The sequence below is a fragment of the Penicillium bovifimosum genome (assembly GCF_028826915.1).
Source record: "Penicillium bovifimosum strain IBT 22155 chromosome Unknown utg000002l_segment0_segment0, whole genome shotgun sequence".
Taxonomy (NCBI): Eukaryota; Fungi; Ascomycota; class Eurotiomycetes; order Eurotiales; family Aspergillaceae; genus Penicillium; species Penicillium bovifimosum.
Genome location: NW_026622711.1, coordinates 1,275,818 through 1,300,055, shown reverse-complemented (window position 1 = coordinate 1,300,055; position 24,238 = coordinate 1,275,818). Strand labels below are relative to the sequence as shown.

Genomic DNA, 24,238 nt, shown 5'->3' with positions numbered 1-24,238 from the left:
CGCTATAGGCGTTGATTAACCTGATTCTGGCTTGATTGAATTCCTCATCAGGACAGATGGTCGATCCCATGATCCGAGTTATATATCCAAAACCATCTAAACGCCGAGACCTTTTTTCAGTAGACTAGTCCGAGATGCAATGAAACGGCCAAGCTCCGTCTGCAAGGTTGTCATTTTCCACCAACAGCTTGAAGAAGATGCCAGATGTCACGCTTCATGTTACAGTCTAGTGTCAATTCAGTGATGATTGACGTCGTTGTGCTTGCCGCTATTCCGATATCAGAACGGACATCCCTCGAGGGTATATTGCACGGATAAATGCTGAAGAATCAGAGTAAACAATGTCTTGGAAGAGGTATATAAGCTCAATCTCTCACGGTGCAATGGCATATTCCAAGCAGACAACGGAATCAATCAAGCACTTCATTGAAAAGCCAGAGCAAAATGTCCTTCTCAAAGCTCACTGGTCTCCTAGTCTCGGCATCCCTGGTAGCAGGCCATGGCTATGTCTCCAGCATTGTTGCCGACGGACAGAAGTAAGTAACCTACACCGCGACAGAAACCCCCCAATGAACACCCATCTAATCAATCCCTCAGCTACACCGGCTACCTCGTGGACAAGTACTCGAACAATCCCAGCGCACCCGAAAGCGTCGGCTGGACAACAACAGCAACCGATCTCGGCTTCATCGACGGAACCGAATACCAAGAGCCGAACATCATCTGCCACCGCGATGCCACAAACGCCCCCCTGAGCGCCACCGTCACTGCAGGTTCCGACATTGACATCCAGTGGACCCCCTGGCCAGACACGCACCACGGCCCTCTGATCACCTACCTCGCCAACTGCAACGGTGACTGCACCACAGTCGACAAGACTACGCTGGAGTTCTTCAAAATCGAAGAAGATGGCTTGATTGATGGCTCTTCTTCTCCCGGAGTTTGGGCAACTGATGAGCTCATCGCTGCTGGCAACAGGTGGACTGTGAGGATTCCTTCGACTATTGCGGCTGGCAACTACGTTATGCGCCATGAGATCATTGCTTTGCACTCTGCGGGTAACACCAATGGGGCACAGAACTATCCTCAGTGCGTCAATTTGGAGGTTACTGGTGGTGGCAGTGATCAGCCTGCTGGCACCCTGGGTGAGGAGTTGTACAAGAACACTGATCCTGGTATCTTGTTTGATCTCTACTCTCCCTTGACTGATGGTTATACCATCCCTGGACCGGCTTTGTATGCTTGAGTGAGTGTTGCGATACTGCCTGTGACTGCTGTGAGAAGAGATGTCTTGGTTTTGTGATATTCAAGTATGAGGCAATGTTATTCTCTATAGCTGTATGCGTTATTGATCTCCAGTCCAGTCCTAACGACCAAACTTCGTAGACATGCCACATATAAACATCTAAACATACCCTAATCTATTCCACCCTCTTATAAGCCAACTCCACAACCCCATCCATACCCGCCATCCCAAGCAACCGATCAACACCCTCAGCCTGCAGCACCCCCATCCTCAACTCAAACTCCCCAAAGAAATTCGCCTCCTCCGACACCTTTTCAAATCCAACACTCTCAAACAAAGCCAAACTCCTCACATTCTCCTTCCCAATCTTAACACTAAAGCAAGCAACCCCCAACCCTCCATCCCTTAACCTCCTAACACATTCAACCCCAAGCCCAGCCCCACCAACAAACTCCTCCAAAATAGCCTCCTCATTAGCCACAATATACCTCAAAAACATAAGCAGCGCCGCCCTCCCGAACCCTCTTCTCTGGTTCGCCTTCTCGGCAATCATAAGCTCAATCTCGCCAATGATCTGCGGCTCGTCATCGCCCTCTTCGCCGTCGTCGACGCGCAGGAAGAGATTGATGTCCCCGACCATGTTGGATGGCGAGTCACTGTCGGGTTGCAGCTGGGATTGGCTGGGGATGGAGTCGTTGAGCGCGCGGCAGATGATGAAGGTGAGTTTGTCTGGGTCTTGGCGCCAGCTGCGTTGCATTGAGTATTCTTCTTCGAGGGTTAGAGGTTCTGAGGCTGTTGCTTCTTGGATTTCCTGTTTTTATTAGAATATAAGAGGGGGGTTGGACGTAGGTGATTGTGCTTACTGGGTCTTGCATCCATTCATGGTATCGGGGGACATGCCATGATGAGTAGGGAACTAAAAGGGCTTTGAAGGAAGCGAGGGCTGCATACATAGGATCCGGTTAGTTCTATATGCTTCTCGATGCCTTCCAAGGTTATTTTGGGAGATGTTGGGGGACTCGGAGAGAGTATATGGAGGTTTTAGGTGAAGCAGCGTACCGGTATTAGCATTGAGCAGCATTGTGGCGTATGTTCAGAAAGTGGTGCTTTTCATTCGGATGGTTCAGATGTGTTCAATCGGTATGTATTCTCGTGAATTTAGTCTATCCGATGTCTATTAGGGCTCTTGATGGGTTACATGGTCGAGGAAGTTGGTGGGATGGAATCTTTCCATTGTGGGTCTCGTGTGGAGCCACTGGGGATATCCGATGGCGATGGGTATACACAATTTACTGCGTAGTTGAACAGCAATGGCGTTATGCAAGTCATACAATTGACATTACATGTAATTTGGATAGTCTTAATGTTAATACCATAGACTGTCGTCTATGTCAGTTCATTTTTGCTCTTCTTGTCCCTTGAATACTTCAAACCGGACCACCTCAACCTCCAGCGTCTCGGTATCAACCAGAATCAACTCTCCTGTTTCGCTGAATTTGGGAAGTGCCAACAGTCTCACACGCGGGGCATCAGGGCCATCCGCGGCATCCATCATATCGATATCACCATCTAGACGGAGAGGAACGTCACCCTCAATCGTGGCAGTCTTGAACTGGGGCTGATTTCCAGCGAAGAAGATGTGCGGACATGACTCAATGACATATGGATCATCAGTTTGGTATGGATATGACCCTGGAGAGGGATGTTAGCAAGCATTCTGTAGGACAGGCACAAAAGTATCCAACATACAAATTGTGTCCGGCGCAGTGGGCACACCACAACGCCAGCGAAGCATAGCTTCCATGATTCGTATCCGAGCATCGGAATCTGTCTCACGGTCTGGACTACTATCACCGCCTTCAATGGTGATGTACCGAAGAACGTCGTCGACGTTTTGACCACTGCATCCCCACAATCGCCAGCCCTCGACATCCCCTTCCCAGGGGTTTGTGACACTGTCGAACCACCCTGCTTCCAGCTTCTCGTCCGCTTTAGGCGGCGGTGCAGCATATGCCCGAGCCCGAGGGAACATAGCACGGTGGATGCTCTGTTGAGGAAGGGAGAAATTCGCAGGGTCCTTCTCGCCCGGCATGAGCGTGACTGGGATGCTGGGCAGGATCTCAGCTAGGAAATTATCGAGCTGTGTGACAGGTGAGGCATTGTATGCAGAGGCATCATAGCCATATTTTTTCGGCTGCGCTTTCTTCGCGACCCCGTTGCTTGCAGTCGCTGACGCCACATCGGCAATCACGCTGGCCCCCAGTGAATTACCGGCAATGATCAGACGTGTGATCTTAGACGGACTTGACGACGGACTGTTTTTGTCGTCGCCCGAGAATCCTGTGTACCCAAGAAGATAATCCGTCAATAGCTCCAGTGTAAGCGTGTCGCTTGATGTTCCTGTGATACCCAAGCCACTGACAAACGCGATCTTGCCATGTTCCTTGCCAGCAATCTCTAGTCCGCTTTCCGGAGCATTGCCCTCCCATCGTTGAGACTGCGGGGCCAAGTCTGGCAGTTTGATGTCGATAACTTCAAAGTCTCCATTCGCATTCTCAGTCCCCAAAGCTGCAATAATGGCGCCTGTCGCCAGTTGCGTAGACCGCAGGAAATTTCCAGTAAGCCGTAACCGACCGGATTCGTCTTCCATCATAATCTGGGTCAAAGAGGGATCGGAAGGGTCGGTGTAGGTGCGGCGGGGAGGGGGCGCAGAGGTGAAGTTCTATGCATTGTCAGTAGATGTAGGTAGGATCGAAGAAAAGTCCTAGCCACTGACTTCTTTGCTGAGGTCATCCAGAATGTTTGGCTTCATGGGCAGATCCATGTACACGGTGCCGGCCACCCAGCACAGCTCTCCCTGTCGGACATCGAGGACTCGATCGACACGTCGCACTTTCTCCCCGGCAATCTGATCGTGTAGACATATATCAGCATAGTCCATAACCCGGTAGTGAAGCAGATTTGTTATTATCGAGCGCCCTTACAATAAGTCCATCCCAGGCATCCGTCGCAACTTGTTCTACGCTCGGCTTCAATCTCGCCAGCCGCATGAAGTACATGTCGCCATATTGCTGCTGGTAGTGTCGTCCCGCACCGGACGGTAGATTGAAGGTCGAACGAGGATTGTAATGGGAGGGGGCGCGGTAGACTGGTTCTTGTTCCTGTTCCTCCTTGCTATCCGAGAGTGCATTCAATGGTTAGCAAAAGCTCCGCGGTACTACGAGGAAGGGAAGAGCAAGGAATAAATACCTAGGAGGACACAAGAAGGTGTAAGTGTCAGCATCCGGTGCCATATTTCCCGGAGCGATGCTGAGATATTTCTGTTTTGAGGTTGAGTTGGGTGGATGGCGAAGGTTTGACGCGCCTACGCGTCAATTAGCGCGTTCAATTACATTCCCGCTTTGGGCTCGTGTCGCCAACTGGTCAACTATCAAGCATCGGGAGTGCATAAGAGGTAATTCAATCATATCGGCTATTTGATTTAAGACACTAAGTCGCCGTGGCAAATGGATCGGTGGAGAAACATTGGATCATTTCAGGTACAGGTTATCATGGTAGTGTCGTTAGGTAGCAAGTGTGGATCTTTATCTTAGAGCAGTAGATCAGATCAGACCTCGGAGTCCTCTATGTACTCTATGCTTCCGCGGTCATGGCTGATCCGTTAATATAGGGAATGTGCAAATTCACAATGTCCTCCAGAGTCTACTGCATAGTGTAGGGAGGGCCATACACACAACCATGCAGATCATCAGCTGCCTCGGTCCGGGGGACGGGGACTTTCCCCGCATTCTCCATTCAACAACTCCAAAAACATATAACTAACATGCTGCCTTTTAAAAAGAAGACATAATAGAGAACAGTCTCAGTTCTCACATACAACCTCTCAACCTACAAACCCCCCACACTCCATCATGTCTCTCCAAACACCCCTCACAAAGCTCCTCAAGATCGAGCACCCAGTGCTGCTCGCAGGCATGGCCCGCGCCTCAGGCGCACCACTAGCAGCAGCCGTCTCCAACGCCGGCGGTCTAGGCACAATCGGCGGACTGGGCTACACCCCTGAGCAACTCGACGAGATGCTCACGGAGCTCAAGACCCTCCTCCGCGACCCCTCCCTCCCCTTCGGCGTGGACCTGGCCCTTCCCCAAGTCGGCGGTTCAGCACGCAAAACCAACCACGACTACACCCACGGCCACCTCGACGAGCTCATCGAGGTGACAATCAAGCACGGTGCCCGTCTCTTCGTCTCCGCCGTCGGCATCCCGCCCGCACACACCATCAAGCGGCTGCACGAGGCCGGGATCCTGATTATGAACATGGTTGGCGCACCCAAGCACGCCGAGAAGGCGTTCAAGGCTGGCGTTGATATTGTTTGTGCGCAGGGTGGCGAGGGCGGCGGTCACACTGGTGATGTGCCGTTCTCTGTACTTGTGCCTGCTATCGTTGATGTGGCGGCTAAGTATAAGAGCCCCCTGACCGGTCAGCCGGCACTTGTTGTCGCTGCTGGTGGTGTCAATGATGGACGCAGTCTGGCTGCTTCGTTGATGTATGGTGCTTCTGGTGTGTGGGTTGGTACGCGGTTTGTCGCTTCGGAGGAGAGTGGTGCTAGTCGCTTGCACAAGGAGGCTGTTGTTAATGCGCAGTATGGTGAGACTAAGCGTACGCTTGTTGTTTCTGGTCGGCCGCTGCGCATGCTGCCCAATGATTATATCAAGGAGTGGGAATCACGGCCCAATGATATTGCCGACCTTACTTCCAAGGGTATTGTGCCCATCATGCACGATATTGAGAACGAGAAAGATGTCGATGTGCCGTTCCTCATGGGTGATGTTTCGGCTGGTGTGAAGGAGATCAAGCCGGCCGGAGTTATTGTGAAGGAGATGGTTGCGCAGGCTGTTCAGATGCTCAAGGTCGGGAGCTCATACATTAGTTCCGCGAGCAAACTATAGATGTGATGGATGTTTGATCTTTTAGAGCGGCAATTGGCCTGTTTCTGATGTTAATAGTGCGATATAGTTTGGCATATTTTTTTGATTATTGATAATATGACATGTACTTGTACAGAAACACATGAAGCTCGATACCTGAACAAACCAGAAATAAATTGCAAGACGCCCGGTGGTCACCGCGCGTTATCCCAAGTTCAACAAACATAGATGGTACGAACCTTCTACATCCTGTTACTCAATACAATCAAGCCTCGGCTCGCGGTGCATGTAGGTTCTTTGCCTCGGGATGCAAGTGAGTGCCTGAGGGAACATCGCCATCGAAAGGAGCCAAGTGGATTGTTCCGAGTCAACATCAAGTGTGCATTGGATTAGTCTAAAAAACCAAGCCATTAACACCCGCAGCATTGCCATTTGCACGAGCCTCCAAGAGATTGGGAGGCGGAGTAGGCCCAAAGACGGGCCTCTCTGAAGGCTCGTCGATCCGGCTCGCAGGCGGCTCAAGGTCCTCCTCGTCACTGATATCTTCCTCATCTTCGTAATCGTCGTCGTACTCGCTTTCGGTGCCTTCGTCATCGCCCTCGAGATGATCGTCACCCTCGGCCAGGGCAAGACCTTCGCCTCGGCCCTGAGCTTGCATGCGCCGGCAAAGGGCTTCGAGATGGTGGCACTTCCGGCGCCAGCGCTCAAGCTCTTCGTGGTTCCGAGTTCGCTCTTCGGCCATTTCCAGAATGTTCCTATTGGTCTGCTCGTGCTTCCGGTTGAGGGTATGATTTTCCTTTTCCAGGCGTTTAGTCTTCTTGGACATCTCTTCCATTTCTTTGCGGAATGTGAGGAAGAGATCGTTGCTGTTGTTGAGGGTATCCTCGACCTGGGGGTTTTTTGTTAGCGGGCGGGTACTAGTATGAGGGTTGTGGGAACACTGCCGTACCTGTTTGAACTTTTCGACGTAGATGTTGAGTTGGCTGCGTAACTCGGCCTCGGTATGGGAAAATGTAGAAACCTGGGAAGTCAAAGCACGGGAGCGGTTGGCCTCGACCTCACTAGCACGGCGTTGGTCCTCGAACTTCGAAGCGAGACTCTGGATCTCGGAATCCTTGCCACGGAGGAGCCCCCTGTAATGCAGATCGCGGGTGTCGAACTGCTCGCTGATGGTCTTAAGCTTGGCACGAAGCCTATAACATCTCACATTAGTATATCGACAGTCAGTCAAAGGACCAGGCACCGGAATCGTACGCTTCATCCAAGTCGAGATCCACCTTCTCGCTACGAGGATTTCCTTTGGCAGCCATGACATCTTGAATGTCATACAGAAGCGAGTCAAGCCGTTCGTTGACAATCAGGCGCGCTTTCTTCTCTGTGTCCTCCAGCTTCTTATTCTCATCCTGCCGAGACGTTCAGTTGACGATTCCTTCACGGCGTTTGTCGCAATCCTTTCAAGGTGCATTCTGATAGACCCACCTTAACCTTCTTGTTCTCCTTCGTAAGCTCTCGGCACAACTTTTCCAGTTTGTCCTTCATTGTAATAGTCTTGCTGAGGTCGGACTTTCCCTTGTCCTGCTCCTTCTGAAGCTGATCGGCACGCTTCTTGCTCTTGGTATAATCGCGATCCAACTTCTTCATGTCCGCCAACAGTTCGGTGTACTTCTTATGGACGGTTTCGAGCCTAGTCATGGGGGATTCGATGTTGCTCAGAAGCTGATTGAGATCACGGGTTGCCTTTTTAACCTCGCGCTCTGCATTCCAACACTGCAAGTTAGTGACCTCATATTGCCCAAAATGACACAGCCCCCAAGCAAACGAGACTGATGCCAGAAGCCCATAGGATATGAGGGGAGTCACGTACCAATTTCGGCCTCTTGGTCTTTCTCGCCGGCAGCATCTTGCTCCAACTGAGAGATCTTAGCGGCCAGCAGTTTGGAGGTCTCGTTAGGGTCGGCTGCTTTCTTCCCCTTGTTCTTCTTTGCCATGGCGGTGGACGACATATTGAAGGGGGGGTGCCGTATATTGTTGTAGGAAAATGTATTCAGCGGTTCGATCCGCGGGAGGTTTGGTACGGAGACCGGAAGCCGAAAATTTGCGCTAGATAGGCGGAATACAGGGGAGGATGTAGACGGATCAATGACACGGAATGGAGATCCCAGAGACAAGGCCCACAAGCGAGATCACTGGCTCTGGGATGTAAACGGCGACGTGTTTGTTGTAGCGTTCGGGAAAGAGCAAATGCCGGTCTTCAGAGCAGAACTTCGACGAGGGGACAATCTTAGTCATCGGTTCCAGAAGTGGAAGGCACCTAGGCACACGATTGTCTCTCGCCTAACAACGATGGGACTTGGATCATGTAGACCACGAGAGGGAAGTGTAAAGACTGGGATTACACGTCTGGCCAAGCGGTCTATCCTCAAGCTTCATCGGATATGCGGCCATTTTCCCTGCGCATAGGGAACCCAGGAGGCTTACACTAGCCCGGATTATCTTGGCTCCGGGCTCCGAGGATATCTCCGACTCGACAGTCCCGAGCCTGTTCGATCGTCAACCACGCCACAGTCATGTTGCGCTCATCAATGCGCATCGGTACGCCACGAGTGCCGAGTCATCGCTCATTTATCGGCCGTTCATTAAAGCCGGCTCAGACGATCTTTTCGCGCAATAGTCGGAGAGCTGCATCAACGGTGACAAAGTTGGAAGACTTCCCGAAGGTTGGCGAGAAGCTCCATGGATTCACTCTGCATGAGAAGAAGAATGTTCCGGAACTTCATCTAACCGCGGTTTGGCTGAAACATGACCAAACCGGGGCAGACTACATGCATGTGGCCAGAGATGACAAGAACAATGTGTTTGGAATTGGGTTCAAGACAAACCCGCCGGATGCTACTGGTGTGCCTCATATTTTGGAGCATACTACGCTATGTGGCAGTGAAAAGTGAGTGCAAGGCTACGAACGGCCTCAGGAATCCCGCTAACCTTGTGCTTCCCCAAGATATCCGATTCGAGACCCGTTCTTTAAGATGCTTCCACGCTCCCTCTCGAATTTCATGAATGCTTTCACGGCTTCCGACCATACTACCTACCCATTCGCTACGACAAACCAACAAGATTTCCAAAATCTTCTGTCTGTTTACCTCGATGCTACCCTGCACCCTCTTCTGAAGGAATCAGACTTCCGACAAGAAGGTTGGCGCCTGGGTCCCGAGGATCCGCGTGCTGGAGAGGTGGTTCCTGGGAAACCCGAGAACAAGCTGTCATTGGAAGATATCGTGTTCAAGGGCGTTGTCTACAATGAGATGAAGGGCCAGATATCTGATGCCAACTATCTTTACTACATTCGGTTCAAAGAGAGCATCTTCCCGGAGCTGAACAACTCGGGTGGAGACCCAGAGTACATCACGGATCTTACCCATAAGCAGCTGACGGACTTCTCAAAACGCAACTATCACCCTAGCAACTCCAAAATCTTCACATACGGTGATATGCCTCTGGCTGATCATCTGCAGCAGATCGGTGCAGTCCTGGACGGCTTCCAGAAGGGACAAGCGGATACTGATATCAAGCGGCCTCTGGACCTCAGCAAGGGACCTGTGAACGTGACTGTTCCTGGCCCCATAGATACGTTCGCTAGCGAAGACAAGCAGCACAAGACCTCTACATCCTGGTACATGGGTGACACCACCGATACCGTGGAGACCTTCGCCGTTGGAATTGCGTCCTCGCTTCTTCTCGATGGCTATGGCTCACCCATGTACCGAGCTCTTGTTGAGAGCGGTCTTGGCTCTTCATTCACGCCAAATACGGGTCTTGACACATCCGGTCGGATCCCCATCTTCTCGGTTGGACTAAACGGTGTCACCGAAGCCAATGCCGCTACCATCAAAGACGTGATCCAGAATGTCTTCCGAGACACCGTCTCTGCTGGATTCAGCGAGGAGAAAGTCCAAGGCTTCCTTCACCAGCTGGAGCTCGCGCTGCGCCACAAGACCGCGAACTTCGGAATTGGTGTAATGGAGAAGACCATCTCGGCTTGGCTTAATGGCTCCGATCCTATGAAGGAGCTCGCTTGGAACGATGTCGTCAATGAGTTCAAGAGCAGGTATGCGAAGCCTGGATATCTGGAATCTTTGGTCGAGAAGTACCTCATCAACGACCAGTGCATGACCTTCACTATGGTCGGTAGCCCCACGTTCAACAAGGAGCTGGACCAGAAGGAGGTGGTGCGCAAGGATAAGAAACTCGCGGCGCTTATTGAAAAGCATGGATCGGCCGAGGAGGCTGTTACCAAGCTCGGAGAGGAGGAATTGGAACTCCTCAAGATTCAAGAGGACGCTCACAATGCCGACCTGAGCTGCCTGCCATCATTGAGGGTCAAGGATATCTCGCGAGAGAAGGAACGCAAGCCTGTCCGAGAATCTAAAGTCGATGATGCTGACGTCGTTTGGCGTGAAGCTCCCACCAACGGGCTGACCTATTTCCAGGCCTTAAACGAGTTTGTCGATCTTCCCGATGAACTGCGGTTGCTCATGCCCTTGTTTAATGACTGCGTAATGCGCCTTGGAACTGCCAACCGGTCGATGGAACAATGGGAAGATTTGATCAAGTTGAAGACCGGAGGCATCTCGACCTCTTCCTTCCTAGTGTCATCCCCAACGCATCTGAACCAGTTCAAGGAGGGCATGCAGTTCTCTGGATTTGCCATTGACAAGAATATCCCCGAGATGCTGGAAATGCTCTCGGTCTTGGTCACAGAGACAGACTTCAACAGCCCTGCTGCGCCAGCTATGATTCAAGAACTCCTGCGGATGACCACCAACGGAGCTTTGGATGCCATTGCAGGAACGGGCCACCGATTTGCCGTCAATGCTGCTGCTGCCGGCCTTTCCCGAAGCTTCTGGGTTCAGGAGCAGCAGTCTGGTCTTGACCAATTGCAAGCTACGGCTAATCTGCTCCGGGACGCAGAGACTTCCCCCGAGCGTCTTCAAGAGCTCATTGAAAAGCTTCGCTTGATCCAGACCTTTGCTATCTCCTCCTCGAACCTTCGCGTTCGCATGGTCTGCGAGAAGGAGAGTGCTAGCACCAACGAGTCTGTTTTGCAGAAGTGGATTTCTGGACTGCCCTCAGCCCGGTCCCCAGGCGCCGACCTTGCGAACAATTCCTTCAAGTCAGCTGATAATGTCTTCTATGACATGCCATACAAGGTCTACTACTCTGGCCAGGCTACTCAGACTGTGCCGTTTGTCGACCCCTCCAGTGCCCCTCTCACCGTTCTCTCACAACTTCTGACCCACAACTACCTCCACCCCGAGATCCGAGAGAAGGGCGGTGCCTATGGTGCAGGTGCTAGCAACGGTCCCATCAAGGGGCTCTTCACCTTCATGAGTTACCGAGACCCTAATCCTCTGAACTCACTCAAGGTCTTCAAGAACAGTGGTATCTTTGCTAGGGACCGTGCTTGGTCTGAGCGTGAGATCGAAGAAGCCAAGCTTGGTATATTCCAAGGGCTTGATGCCCCTATGAGTGTTGATGACGAAGGCGCCCGCTACTTCATGAGTGGCGTGACCCATGAAATGGACCAGCGCTGGAGAGAACAAGTCTTGGATGTCACAGCCAAGGATGTGAACGCGGCTGCTGAAAAATTCTTGGTGAATGGCACCCGCAAAACGACTTGTGTTCTGGGTGAGAAGAAGGACTGGGCTGATTCGGAATGGGAGCTGCGCAAGCTTTCCATGGATGCTGCCGCTTAACCGAATCTACGAAGAATCGCCAGTCCCCTTCTCCTACTTTGCATATCTTCCCTTCTGGGGAATTGTATCACCACCTCATCCCGTGTATTTCCATGCATTTCCATTGCGCTGCATGGCATCTTACCTGTACATATATCCGTCCATACCTCACATCCATACATCGCCATTCTTCTCTTCTTTGCCTGTCTTTGTGTCTCTCCTCCTGTCCCTACCCAATCGCGCGAAAGATATTCACGTGCTTCGGCACAGAGCTAATCACATCTACAATCAGTCACCACCTTTGGTTGCGAGATGTCGCATTCATGTCCATCATGGATGCTCGCGCAAGATCAAGGGGAATGTGAACCCAAGAGGTACACTTCTCTTCTCCGTTTTTCGGACCCGCCCTGGACCTATAAGCCTACACAGGGCGGACTAAGAACGAGGGAACATGCAAATATCACGAACTTCGTAGACTCCATAATGAACAATATGACATTGTAATGCTTGCTTTGTTGAATCCTGTACCATGAATGCCACTCATCCATTGCAGAGCTGCACAGAATAGCCCAAATGTATTCCTAATCCACATCCAGGTGATAGGTAGTCTGCCACATATCCGAAACCCACGGGCAAGGTTATATCCTCCGCACACTGAACCTCAACTTGAAAGTGTCCAATCCCTCATGATAATCCTTCATCATCTTATCTGCCCCAGCCCACTTCTCCATCCAAGCCTGGACTTTCCACTCAGTCCCCGTCTCGACACCAACCTGCTCCCAAAGCTTCTTCCACGTCGAGACATCATGACGATAGTGCTTCCCAGCCGCTTCCTCGTCCTCCGGAGGCGGGGGATCAACGCGACCAACCTGTCGCCCGATCAAAAGAGACCCAGGTTTATCCTGGAGTAACCCGACGAGCCGTTTCGCGACAAGAACCTGCTGATCCCAGTTGAACAGATGAAAGAACGAAGCCGCATTGATGATGTCAACCTTGTCAGTTAACTTCTTTACAAGATTGGAGTTGTCGTCGAATATGTCTGCTACGATAAATTGAGCTTTGAGGGTGTTGTGGTCGTTGAACAGATCGTAACCAATATCGTAGAAGTCTTGCCGTAGGTCTGAGGCGTACAGGTTTTCGGAGGGGACGCCGTCGTAGAACTTTGTCGTTATGTTAGGAACTGATGTCTCTTTGTATAGATCTACGCGCGTAGTGCATGCGGAGCTCTCACCAGTTGCCGCAGCTCCTGTCCAACCGCACATCCGACATCGAGCAGCTTCTGTCCGGACTTCAATCTCTCCAGAATTTCTGGGTAGAGCGGTGATTGTGGGATGCTCAAGTCCAGAAATCGGAATGATCCAATACAAGGATACGGGAACTGAGGGAAATTAGTATTTTCGATCACAGGATGTGCATGCAGTTCGCAATCGTGTTCTACGAGACCAGAACATGCAATAAATCCGTCAATTCAAACTACTCACCACAGCGAATGCCCGATCCCTCTAGAAACCTCCATCCTTATCAGTATTCAGGACCCCCGTCGTGAAACAGAGAGTAAACTCACAACTCTCTTCACATGTTCTATCACCTGCTCCGTTGGAATCTTGCTATAGCTCTCCAGCAAAGTCTTTGCCGGCTCAGGAACCACCGCCAATTCGGGCTCGTACCAAGCGAAGTCGTGCGGATTGAAGCCGCCATCCAGGATGGATTTGAGGTCGGATTCGGCTTTGGCCATTGCAGTGCTTTGCAGTATGATCGAAATCAAACGGTTTACTTGGAATTTTGGGCCAGCAGAACCTTTTGAATCTGTGTTGTTGACGTCCAAATGGGGAAGTCGGGTTCAGCGCCGAGGAGGCCCCGTGTGGGGCGTGGGGTGGGGGGATCTCCCGACAATCCCCGGCTTCGGCCTATCGGCAGTGTTGCTGTTTGGAGTGGTGAAAATGATAAGCACGGCCTGTATAACGGCTAGCATTGAGGCTAGACCATACTTGGGGACTGCTAGTGTGCTAGAATGTAGAGGTTCCCATGGCACTGTCTTCGTTGAAGTTCGCAGTACGTTTGTTCGTTAGACTGCTACTGCTAGCCGGGTGTTGATAGAGATGTCCTCCCGACAACTTTAGATCCCCATGGTTTTGCTTATAAAGTGGCGCAATCTCTGAGTTGAGAATCCGAAACATAACCATGATAACCTCATTTTCTAGTAGCTTGTACTTGGTGGTGTACCGTGTGTGCAATGTGCACGCCCTCCATGCTGGGTCTAGACGGTGAAAGAGAACGGTGTGCATGTTTGCTGCGGATTGGCTTTCATTTCAAGCTGCTTGGATGAAGTGTAGGTCTAACTTGGAATGTCAGAATTATCGAGACGACGAGGAAGTATCTCCAGCCAATCTCAAAATGACGCAGTATATTCAAGAATTCGAAACCCTGCGGCTGCTGGTCCTAGGTAGAGTCTACACAGATTGAAGGGTAACGAGCTCTCTAATTCCATCGAGGTAGTCCATGTGATGCGCTTTGATGAAGGATATGCCGAGTCAAGATTGTCCATTCATTTTTCAATAAACAAAGTTTGCCATGGGATATGAAGCTAGAGCACTTTAGGTCATGTGGTTGAGATGAATAGAAGGTGCCTTACACCTTCCCATTGAGTATAGGATGTTTGCCTTCCTTTTTTGTCAGTCATGTCCCCCATTTCGAGGGTATAAATATCTCCATCTTCCCAGCTTCTCTTCCTCTTCTTCTTCCTTCTCCATCTTTCTTCTTTTTCTTCACTGTGCTTGTTCTCTTCTTTTTCCACTTCACACCTTCACACCTTCACACCTTCACACCTTTTCTTCTTTTCTCGCTTGGTTCTCTAACCTTCCTACTGGGCTTCTTGTCCTGCCCGTCCTATGATGAAATGAGGGCTCGTCCTGTACTAGATATTGGTGCTCCGGTGTCTAGTAGGGGTGGGTCTCCAGGCGTACGCATGTCCAGGGACCTCTTTGGCTGGGCCGAAGAGACATCGTTGGCTAGGCTGAGGAGACGTCCTTGGCCCGGCCGAAGAGACATCTGTGGCTAGGCCAGAGAGGACCACAGACACAGTCTGACTTCTGAGGACGTTCCTTCCCTTCCTTCCCCTCCTCTCTCCTCTCTCCTCTCTCTCATCTTCCCTTGTCCCTTTTTTCTCTCTCCTCCCTCCCTCCTCTCTGAGATCTTGCCTGTCCCAAGCTGAGATGAGGGTCCCCCGGCAGCTTCTCTGCTGCATGCAAGTCTCTTCCACTGCCCTGGATTTGAGTGCAAGTGCTAAATGTTAAATTACATTTGCATAGCCTTTCACTTCATGGCACAACGGTCACTCCTCCCTTAAAGTTCCATCAATCACATGAGTTATGCTGAAGTTGGGCATGATCGATCTAAAAACAGGTTCTGTCGAATATCGGCGGCCAAGCAGCTGCAGCTACCTCTAGCTTGCGCGTGCGTTGATCGAACCCAAGGGAACAGAGGCCAATCAACAACTGATATAAACATTCCACCCTTCTCTCAGGCACATTGGCGGGTATTCCTAATGGAAGAATTTGAACACAGGCAAATATGAGTGCTGATAGGCTTGGTTTCATCCCAATCGGGCGATGACACTCATGGTACTGATTCATCCATCAGGAATACCTGGCCAAGATGACCGAGGCAAGGGTGGTATGTTCGGATGAGTTGTCAATTGGCCTCTGTTATCTTGGGTTCGACCAGCGCACACGCAAGTAACGAATCATGTTGAGATGATCGTGAGGCGATGGGAGAGGAAGGAAGAAAAAGGACCTGGGGAGGGACGGACTGGACAGAATACATGTACATAGGAGCCTCACTAATCCTGATTAGGTATGGACATAAATAATCAAGGACACTTCACGCATCAAAGCAGCCAGTTGGTGGGCCTTTCATGACGGTATTGATTATGTGCAGATGCTGGATACAGATATAGACAGGATGATGAGATGTATTGGTGGTAGTTGCACGTAGTTGAAGATTCGTAGCAAGATATGAACGACGAGTCAACTTGAGGACAAGACTTAATATCTACAGTCCCCTGACATGGTCTAAACCACGAGAGGCAGCAATTAAGTACATCTCGACTATCATGATGAGTCTCTGTAGTGCCATTGAAATATTGGCAATGCTGGAGAGATTCTGGTCGTCTGGAAGTTATTGCATTCACGGGGGGTATAAGGTAGCAAAGTTGCTCATGATATCATACAAGGTAGGCCACAGAAGATGTTTGAACTGCTCGCCCAACAGATTATAGCATTGCGTGTAAAGGCCAGTGGCAATCAGTCGGGAGAGGTCGTATTATTACTAGTCTCATGAGGAGATGTGGCCCTGGGCGATGCCTTTGATGCGGGTGACATAGAGAGTGGTGGGAAAGGTTCGGATTGGTTGCCGGACAAGCGGCGGCTCGATGACTCGCTGTATGCCCCGCTGGGGGTATGAGGTTGTGAATCCCCGTCTTGTGACGGGATATTTGAATTAACGGATGGTGCGGTAGGCTGCAGGTAAACGGAGAGTCCAATTAGTTTCCTCGGCCACAATAGGTATCAGCAAGCGAAACCTCATACCTTATCAGCGCCTCCGAGATCAAGGCCTCGGTGCAAAGCCAACTCATGTGCAGCAAGCCGCTTCTTCTCTATGGCGGCTTCTTCTTCCAATGCTGCGCGCTGCTCCTCTGTTTTCAGATCTGCCAATGACGGCGTTTCAACACCTGGAGAGATTGCGACCTCATTGCTACTAGGTGACCGCTTCGGAGGGCGCCTCTTCTTCTGCTTCGCTTGCAAGGAAGTATCACCGAGACTGGACGCAGATGCTGACTTCACGGTTTCAGGCCTGGCACCAGACTGATCGTCTGATTCTAGGCCCGTTCCCCGACGCCCGAAAGCAAGTGCAAACTCATCATCTAGCGGTACTGCATCTTCTTCCTCGTCGCTAGGGAATAAATCCCCGCGCGAGCTCAGTGAGTTTTCCGTTCCGCGGGAAGATTGCGTAGCGCTGCGATTCCTCCGGTTTGGAGTAGGAGATGATCGACCGGCATCATCATCCAAACCTTCCATTAATGGCTCATCTTCGTGCGTATAGTGCCGGCTGCCTGGATGTTCCTGGAGATCAGCAGCCGACGGCCGATATTTGACACCCCTTGCACCGAACCTCCAGGGGAAGCGCTCGAGGAATCCAAGGACAGAAGAGCTGGGGATCAAAGTAGGGTCAACACGATTGTCGGGGATAAGCACAGTACTCCTTCGTCGGCGAGTTCCGTAGCTCATCCTCCGCTGCTGGCGTGGCTGGTCTGCAGCTCCGCGGGCCAGCCCGCTGCCAGCAAGGAGGCGGTCAAGTTCGCCGGTACCCCACCCCAATAAGCTCTCGTCCTCTTCTTCGTTGTCCCAATCATCGTAGAAATCAAAGCTGGCCTCGGCTTGGCCGCGTCGTCGTCGCCTTAGGTGGTCTTCGCGGCTCGGGAGGCAGGGAGCTGTGCATGCTGCCATGCAGTTGCCAATGGATGAAAGACAGGGCGATATGTAATTGTGGGAGAAAGTATAGAGCCCTTCTTGCGCGGTTTCGTTGGCCGTCTCAAGGTTATGGGAGATCTGGTTGATCCGTTGCCGAATGCGGGGGTCGCGCGGTCGCATCATCTTGGGCGATGGGCAGAACAAACAGTACTGATGCGGAATGGTTTGAGTATTACTCCACCAGCTGTCGCCGGCGACATTGGAAGAGTATCAGGGGTAGGCAGAGGTAAGTGCAGTCGCAAGACGCATTCGACCATGGATGTCATTCCTTGCTGACTCAGCGGCACGGGTAAATTTGAGGAATTTTGGTTGATGAAGATGCGATAAGGCGGGGGGAATTGAGAGAATTGGAGAGAAAGGGATTGTGATCTTTGTCCCAAGATGGTGTACTATGTTCGGTTCTTGAAAACGCCCAAGGTCCAGCAGCAGAAAGGCTCCTTCGCCATCTCCGCTCTTATCTGCATCACCACTGATCTGGGAGATTCATTTCTCGCCGAAGATGTGGATTTGATGGTGAGAGCCAGTGGAAAATCCTCTCGGATTGCGTTTGAAAGGCCGACAAAATGGCAGGCTAGTAATCGTGAACTTGCTATTACTCTTGGTCCTCTTCCACCTGTTCTGGCTCAGCAGCCTTTGGTCTTGACCGTCCAGGTACAACATCCTCAAGATTATATTCCTCCTCGAGGCCCCACCATTCCTTTAGTGGTTGCTGCAACAAGTGCTCCATTTGGCCCTCGGCCGACGCCAGCTGAGAAACTGATTCTGCGGCGGATTCAGTACTCCAGCGGCGATACGAGACCAATGGAGATCTGGGAAGAGACAGGCAATAGCATTGCTCGACACATATGGTAAGACACTGTCTACTTTATGTTTCTTTGCTTTCTTCGAAGTTCTAATGTTCCCATTTTGTCAGGGATGCTGGTCTCGCAACAGTTACATACATCCACAAGACTGTCAACAGTCGAGGGAAGACGGCCAGTAAAGAGAGCAACAATGGCACTTGCTCCCAGATGCCAGCTCTGAAGCAGGTGCTATCCACCTCACGCAACACACCTCTTCAGGTAGTCGAGCTGGGAGCCGGGTGCGGGATAGTGGGCATTGCATTGGCGCAAATGCTTCCCAACTGTTCGGTTCTACTCACGGACCTCCCCGAGGTCGGCGAGATAATAACACGCAATATTAATGCAGCCCAACCTGCAACAATGTCCAGCCTTCGCTACCAAAACCTTGACTGGGACGATCCCCCAGAAAACCTCTGTTCGCAGCCCATTGACCTGATTCTTGTCTCGGATTGCACCTATAATTCAGACAGCTTGCCAGCACTAGTCTCTGCACTTGACCGATTGGTTCGGACATCCCCGGAGGCGATCATTTTGGTGGCTCTGAAGAGACGGCATGACAGCGAAACGGTGTTTTTCGAACTAATGGAGTCTGCGGGGTTTGCAGCGGACAAGGACAACCTTCTGATTCCTTCGCAACATGGTGAGGATGATGAGATTGAGTTTTACTGTTATAGTCGGTCAGTCAAGGACTAAGGACTTATAGTGTACAGCATTGCAGCAGCAGCATAAAAGTAGGAGTGAGAGATCAAACCATCATAGCACGATACCCCGGCCAATAGGGCAAGGCGCAATGTGGATTATGCTACACCGAATACCATTGCATAACTATGTCGTTTAACCATTATTTAATGTCTGACATCGATGAATCATGACGGGGAGAGTAACTATTTACAGGTAGAAGTGTAGCAAAATACTACTAATGCGTCTTCGAAGTCATCAGTACTCGTAGTAACACAGTACTAGTAGTAGGAAGTTCTTTAAAGAGGGTCCCGTGACTCCCGTCGTTATCTTTAGAAGTTGGCAGGAGTGGTCCGTGCACGATGGGAAGTGGGATCCCACGTCATTTGCGATCTCGGCCGAGGGCCTATTTTTATGAGCTTCACACTCAGTCCAAGATGCTATTTTCTGCCTTCTGCACGGAAAGTGACACCTGCAGGTATATCACATCAATGCTTACTGTATAGGTGCTGCGTACGTAGTACCAGCTTCATGCATGATCCAACATATCAATACGTATCATAAGCATTAAGGACACGCAATCCAGATTACTGCCACGTCCTCGGGTACCTGAATGTATGAGGTACTTCTGTAGCTGCAAGCTCAAGTGTTTGATCTTCAAACAGGGATATTACACTCCGTATACAGTACCTCTACGAACTGATGGCAAATCATAAGCAGCATCTACACCGCTGCAAATGTGTCCAGCGGTCCCGAGTGCATGGGATTTTATCCACTCCTGCGTCATGCAGATTTGGGACGAAGACCTGTAGTAGAGTCTTCGTGCTGCAAGGAATGCTTGCGGTATAACTCCTCCGTACATACCAAGTAACTAGGTACAGCTTGCCTAAAATAGAGCCGAATAATCGCGCAAGTTTGACTGAAAAAGGCCGCAGACTAGCCCTGATAGAGCCCGTCGTCCAATGACGAAGCTCATATATGGTGAGTCAGCAGCCCGGGTTCTTTTTTCCCCACGGTTGGAAAAAAAGCTCCATCTCCAGGACATTTCCCTTCATACTCCTCTGTGTCTGAGTCTTACAGCTTTATTTTACAAGGTGAGTCTTTTTTTTCCAAGTTTGCTCAATTTGGATGTCCGTGTGCGACTCTCTCCCCGGTGCGGCGTTTTATCTTCCACTTGTCGTGTGCCCTAAGCTCGCTCACAGCCCCCCTCCGAAGGAAAAATTTCTCAGTCCTAAAACTCTTGGCCCAGTCTCCCCTCCCTCTTCCTTTTTTTCCCTCCCACACTCCACCTATAGCTATCATAGCACCTGGACTACATTGACCAGGCTTGCTAACTATATCTCTCCTACTCAGCTTTTATATTTCGGGTCTTCGGTCCACCTTTTACACTCAGCCTTTGGAATCCCCAAAGGCGATTTGGTCATCACGGCTCCGATAGCCTCAATTCTGGTTCTTTGCCAAATTGTCTCCACTCGACGTCTCCGCGACACTCTTAACAACATTCCACCTCCTGGTCTTTTCTGAACTCTCGTCCGGTGCGCCTCTTTTCGTCCCGTTGACGCCCCCGGAGATCATTCCCCCGTCTTCTGAGCTGCCGCATAGGACTTCTTCGAAGGTTCTTCCTCTTCAGGGGGAAGGGTCTAGGAGGCTTGGTCCAGTCAACTACGGTTGTGACACTTTTCGTCCTCCCTAACACGCAGTCGCCTGCCGGTTAAAAAACTTCTTTTATTATCACTTTATCTGTTAAACTTGTGCTGAGTCGCAGCGGCATGGTTATGGCACCGACTGCGTGTGTTTCGACTGCTGAAGTATGCACCTTCATAAAAGACTATAACAATTGTCTTGATCATCACGGTCTCAGCAGTCATGGCGGGGACAACAATTTGTTGCAAGCGTCGTTGGCTGCCAAGGAATTGGTTCTGGATGTGTTGAAGAAACGGGCGGCGGAGGTGGATGTGGACGATTGTGCTCCTGGAGAGGAGGATGCTTTCTATGTGGCGGATATGGGGGAGGTCTACCGCCAGCATATGCGCTGGAAGATGAATTTGGGCCGTATCAAGCCCTTTTATGGTAGGTCTTTCGTCGCCACTGGATATCACCCTCCGGGAGCCTTGCTAATCATATGACTTAACAGCTGTCAAGTGTAACCCCGACCCGGAAGTCCTCCGGCTCATGGCTCAGCTTGGTAACGGTTTCGACTGTGCTTCCAAGTCTGAGATCGAACTCGCCCTTCAGACGGGCATCGATCCCAGCCGCATTATTTACGCGCAGCCCTGCAAGACCAAATCTTACCTGCGCTACGCCTCCCAAGTCGGCGTAAAGCAAATGACCTTCGACAACGCCGATGAGCTGTACAAGATTAAGGCCACTTTCCCTGAGGCGGAACTCTACCTCCGCATTTTGACCGACGACTCGACCAGTCTCTGCCGACTGAGCATGAAGTTCGGTGCTTCCATGGATCAAGCTCGTCCACTGCTTGAACTCGCCTATCAATTGGGTCTCAAGGTTGTTGGCGTGAGCTTCCACGTCGGATCCGGCGCCGAGGACCCCCGGGCCTTCCTCAAAGCCGTGCAAGACGCGCGCACGGTCTTCGACAACGCAGCCGACATCGGCCACGAGCTCCACACTCTGGACGTTGGCGGCGGTTTCTGCCAGGACACCTTCGAGAAGTTTGCGGGCATTCTCGGCGAAGCCGTGGACACCTACTTCCCGCCCAACATTCGCATCATCGCCGAGCCCGGTCGCTACTACGTAGCCACTGCTTATACCCTGGCCGCGAATGTCATCGCCCGACGCGACATCCCGAACCCCGAGGATGCCTCCCGCGATGCTTACATGCTCTACTTGAATGATGGCGTCTACGGCAATTTCTCGAACATCATCTTCGACCACCAGCACCCAGTTGCCCAGATTCTTACCTGTGCCTCGGACGGCTCCCAGCCTGGTTCTCCGAACTCTGCGACTTCGGACAACGTCACTTATTCCATCTGGGGCCCGACTTGCGACGGCATCGATGTCATCTCTCAGCGCATTGAACTGCCTGGGCTGCTGAACACCGGTGACTGGCTCTACTTTGAAGAAATGGGAGCCTACACCAGGTGCAGCGCTACTCGCTTTAATGGTTTCTCCGATAACCACGAGGTGATCTACATCTCGAGCGAGACTGGTGCTTCCGCCCTGCTCAACTACTAGTTTGGAACACCTTTGCTTTACGATTGTCTGCTACTTTGTGTTTGATTTTGAATTTCTGATAATACTTTGGTTTGATGACCTCTTTCGAGGACAGTTTAATTCAGTATCTATCGTGCGTTCTCGCTGCATTGCCATTCGCTCCTTGCTCTCTAGATCACGATTCAGAATAGAGGTCTTCCCCCATAGCATAGCTGGTATCTCGTGTGCATGACTTGTGCTCTTCAGTGTTATGACACTTCCGACCAAGGAATCTGGAAGGGTCCATAGAATCTGAGAAGCTTCAATTGTCATCGGTGTATCATGCTCTATCATCGTATATACAAGGTATCATCTGGAGAAAATAATACATCGCGGCACCTACAAACAGATGATGCCGCTCCAAAGATCTAGACCAAGCGTTCCACACTCAAGTCTGCACTCTCTCCCTCGCTGGCCTGGACCAGTCCACCAGCTTCAAGCTTCTTCTTCCATTTCGCCGACTCATACTGCGCCAGGATCAACGTGATCCTTGCAATGACAGCAGGATCAGCCCCCTCCGCAACAACATCGGAAGGAGTACAAGTCCACCGTCCAAAAGCCCAGTTAAGGATATAATACTGGACCCCATCCCCCTCAACGTTCTTCCTCGCATTCATATCGTCCGAACTCTCAACCGGCAAATCCCCGTTCGCGCACCGAACGATCCCCTTGATGCGATACACCTCCTCCCTCGGCGCAGAAGCAAGAAACTTCTCCAACGCCGCAACATCAACCGTCTTCCCAAGCTGACTACCCTTTAGCACAACAGAAAGCACCTCAACCTCGGACTGATGATCATGCTGATGTCCATGTCCATGTCCAACAACATCCCCCTCCGCCTGGCTAAACAACGCCCCATCAATCCCAAGCAAAACATCAGCATCCACCCTCCCCTTATCAGACTTCACCCACGGCGTCTCCACCCCCAAATCCCCCACCCGATCCCTCGCAACATCGAATTTCTCCTCCCTCCCCTCCCACTTATTATAAACTATCAAGTCCGTGTACCGTGCCTGGATCCTCGCCGTCACAGAGGTATCCTCATACCCCTCCCAATTCTCAACATCGATAGCGCTGATAACGCCGTCGAGCACGAAATGCCCTTCTTCGCGCGCAAGCCGATTGACCTCCATCGCGAGGGTTGCGGGGAATGCGCTGCCGCTTGTCTCGATGACGATGCGGTCGGGTTGGATTTCGGTGCGGAGTTGCTCTAGTGCGTCGCTGAGTTGGCCGACGAGGTTGCAGCAGATGCAGCCGTTGAGGAGTTCGCGGACGCCGGAAATTGAGTTTGTTGAGGCGAGTTGGGAGTCGACGGCTACGTCGCCGAATTCGTTTTTTAGGAGGGCGAGTTTGTAGGTTTTGGGGAGTTGCGGGAGGAGGTTTAGGAGGAGGGTTGTTTTGCCGGAGCCGAGGAAGCCTGTTAGGATTGTTATCGGGATTGGCGCCATTTTTGGCGGTGAATGGAATGTATTTCTGAGGGTGGTTGAGGTGTGGTGGTGACGTTGGGATGGATTGGAGATGGAGATGGAGGGGGAGGGGTTGGATAGCCCTGGGTGCGGAGCCCTAATTGCCTGATTTGGATGGGTATTGTCTTTTTTCCCTTTGGAAATGGGGGACTTGTGATCATGCTGGAAAGAGTACGATGAAGATTTCATGAGTGATGCCTTCCCTAATACTCATATATCCAGAACAAGCCATGCTGTAAATATGGGTTGTTGTAGACTCTACTCGACAAGTTGGGTCTGCATAAGAAGCCTTGACAGCGTGATTCCAGCTATATCGACAGAATCTAGTTCTAATCCTACCTCAGATCTTCGAAATCGGGATCGCATCTACAGTTACAATATTTATCCCCTCGTCACTACTCTCCTGAAACGCCGGCGAAGCTTGCTTCCTTGGTTCGATGCCATAATACGTCAGTTGGCTAACCACTGATTGCAAGTCATTCGATTTGACCTTTGCGGCTTTGCTAAAAGAAGATAGCAGCCATAAATCCAACCCAAAGGAGGAGGAGAAGCTGAACGATATCGGCCATGACGCCATCCCTTTCGCCATCTTGGACCTTGGTGCACCA

The 24,238-nt window shown here is 51.2% G+C and overlaps 11 protein-coding genes across 11 annotated transcripts; 5 read left to right on the top strand and 6 right to left on the bottom strand.

The window, feature by feature from the left end:
- Window positions 1-444: 444 nt before the first annotated feature.
- Window positions 445-1,246, top strand: N7515_001698 (lytic polysaccharide monooxygenase auxiliary activity family 9 protein; the record flags this gene model as incomplete). The annotated part of the gene is made up of 2 exons (XM_056662442.1): window positions 445-536; window positions 598-1,246. The coding sequence occupies 2 exons, from the start codon at window positions 445-447 to the stop codon at window positions 1,244-1,246; spliced, it is 741 nt and encodes a 246-aa protein (XP_056524555.1).
- A 175-nt stretch (window positions 1,247-1,421) lies between these two features.
- Window positions 1,422-2,327, bottom strand: N7515_001697 (uncharacterized protein; the record flags this gene model as incomplete). The annotated part of the gene is made up of 3 exons (XM_056662441.1): window positions 1,422-2,057; window positions 2,110-2,189; window positions 2,306-2,327. The coding sequence occupies 3 exons, from the start codon at window positions 2,325-2,327 to the stop codon at window positions 1,422-1,424; spliced, it is 738 nt and encodes a 245-aa protein (XP_056524554.1).
- A 315-nt stretch (window positions 2,328-2,642) lies between these two features.
- Window positions 2,643-4,539, bottom strand: N7515_001696 (DNA-directed DNA polymerase delta subunit POL31; the record flags this gene model as incomplete). The annotated part of the gene is made up of 5 exons (XM_056662440.1): window positions 2,643-2,938; window positions 2,996-3,968; window positions 4,023-4,154; window positions 4,231-4,420; window positions 4,496-4,539. The coding sequence occupies 5 exons, from the start codon at window positions 4,537-4,539 to the stop codon at window positions 2,643-2,645; spliced, it is 1,635 nt and encodes a 544-aa protein (XP_056524553.1).
- A 618-nt stretch (window positions 4,540-5,157) lies between these two features.
- N7515_001695 (NAD(P)H-dependent flavin oxidoreductase) lies at window positions 5,158-6,195 on the top strand (the record flags this gene model as incomplete). The annotated part of the gene is made up of 1 exon (XM_056662439.1): window positions 5,158-6,195. One exon carries the CDS (start codon window positions 5,158-5,160, stop codon window positions 6,193-6,195), a length of 1,038 nt encoding a protein of 345 aa, XP_056524552.1.
- A 373-nt stretch (window positions 6,196-6,568) lies between these two features.
- On the bottom strand, window positions 6,569-8,177 carry N7515_001694 (taxilin; the record flags this gene model as incomplete). The annotated part of the gene is made up of 5 exons (XM_056662438.1): window positions 6,569-7,063; window positions 7,124-7,367; window positions 7,429-7,577; window positions 7,654-7,928; window positions 8,039-8,177. The coding sequence occupies 5 exons, from the start codon at window positions 8,175-8,177 to the stop codon at window positions 6,569-6,571; spliced, it is 1,302 nt and encodes a 433-aa protein (XP_056524551.1).
- Window positions 8,178-8,741: 564 nt separating this feature from the next.
- On the top strand, window positions 8,742-11,927 carry cym1 (pitrilysin family metalloprotease cym1; the record flags this gene model as incomplete). Its single annotated transcript, XM_056662437.1, has 2 exons — window positions 8,742-9,115; window positions 9,173-11,927. The coding sequence occupies 2 exons, from the start codon at window positions 8,742-8,744 to the stop codon at window positions 11,925-11,927; spliced, it is 3,129 nt and encodes a 1,042-aa protein (XP_056524550.1).
- Window positions 11,928-12,544: 617 nt separating this feature from the next.
- On the bottom strand, window positions 12,545-13,641 carry N7515_001692 (uncharacterized protein; the record flags this gene model as incomplete). The annotated part of the gene is made up of 4 exons (XM_056662436.1): window positions 12,545-13,066; window positions 13,138-13,284; window positions 13,388-13,408; window positions 13,471-13,641. The coding sequence occupies 4 exons, from the start codon at window positions 13,639-13,641 to the stop codon at window positions 12,545-12,547; spliced, it is 861 nt and encodes a 286-aa protein (XP_056524549.1).
- Window positions 13,642-16,486: 2,845 nt separating this feature from the next.
- On the bottom strand, window positions 16,487-17,557 carry N7515_001691 (uncharacterized protein; the record flags this gene model as incomplete). The annotated part of the gene is made up of 1 exon (XM_056662435.1): window positions 16,487-17,557. One exon carries the CDS (start codon window positions 17,555-17,557, stop codon window positions 16,487-16,489), a length of 1,071 nt encoding a protein of 356 aa, XP_056524548.1.
- A 258-nt stretch (window positions 17,558-17,815) lies between these two features.
- Window positions 17,816-18,969, top strand: N7515_001690 (protein N-lysine methyltransferase family protein; the record flags this gene model as incomplete). The annotated part of the gene is made up of 2 exons (XM_056662434.1): window positions 17,816-18,282; window positions 18,348-18,969. 2 exons carry the CDS (start codon window positions 17,816-17,818, stop codon window positions 18,967-18,969), a joined length of 1,089 nt encoding a protein of 362 aa, XP_056524547.1.
- A 1,754-nt stretch (window positions 18,970-20,723) lies between these two features.
- On the top strand, window positions 20,724-22,146 carry N7515_001689 (type III PLP-dependent enzyme; the record flags this gene model as incomplete). The annotated part of the gene is made up of 2 exons (XM_056662433.1): window positions 20,724-21,024; window positions 21,089-22,146. The coding sequence occupies 2 exons, from the start codon at window positions 20,724-20,726 to the stop codon at window positions 22,144-22,146; spliced, it is 1,359 nt and encodes a 452-aa protein (XP_056524546.1).
- Window positions 22,147-22,532: 386 nt separating this feature from the next.
- On the bottom strand, window positions 22,533-23,612 carry N7515_001688 (GTP-binding protein; the record flags this gene model as incomplete). Its single annotated transcript, XM_056662432.1, has 1 exon — window positions 22,533-23,612. One exon carries the CDS (start codon window positions 23,610-23,612, stop codon window positions 22,533-22,535), a length of 1,080 nt encoding a protein of 359 aa, XP_056524545.1.
- Window positions 23,613-24,238: the final 626 nt, after the last annotated feature.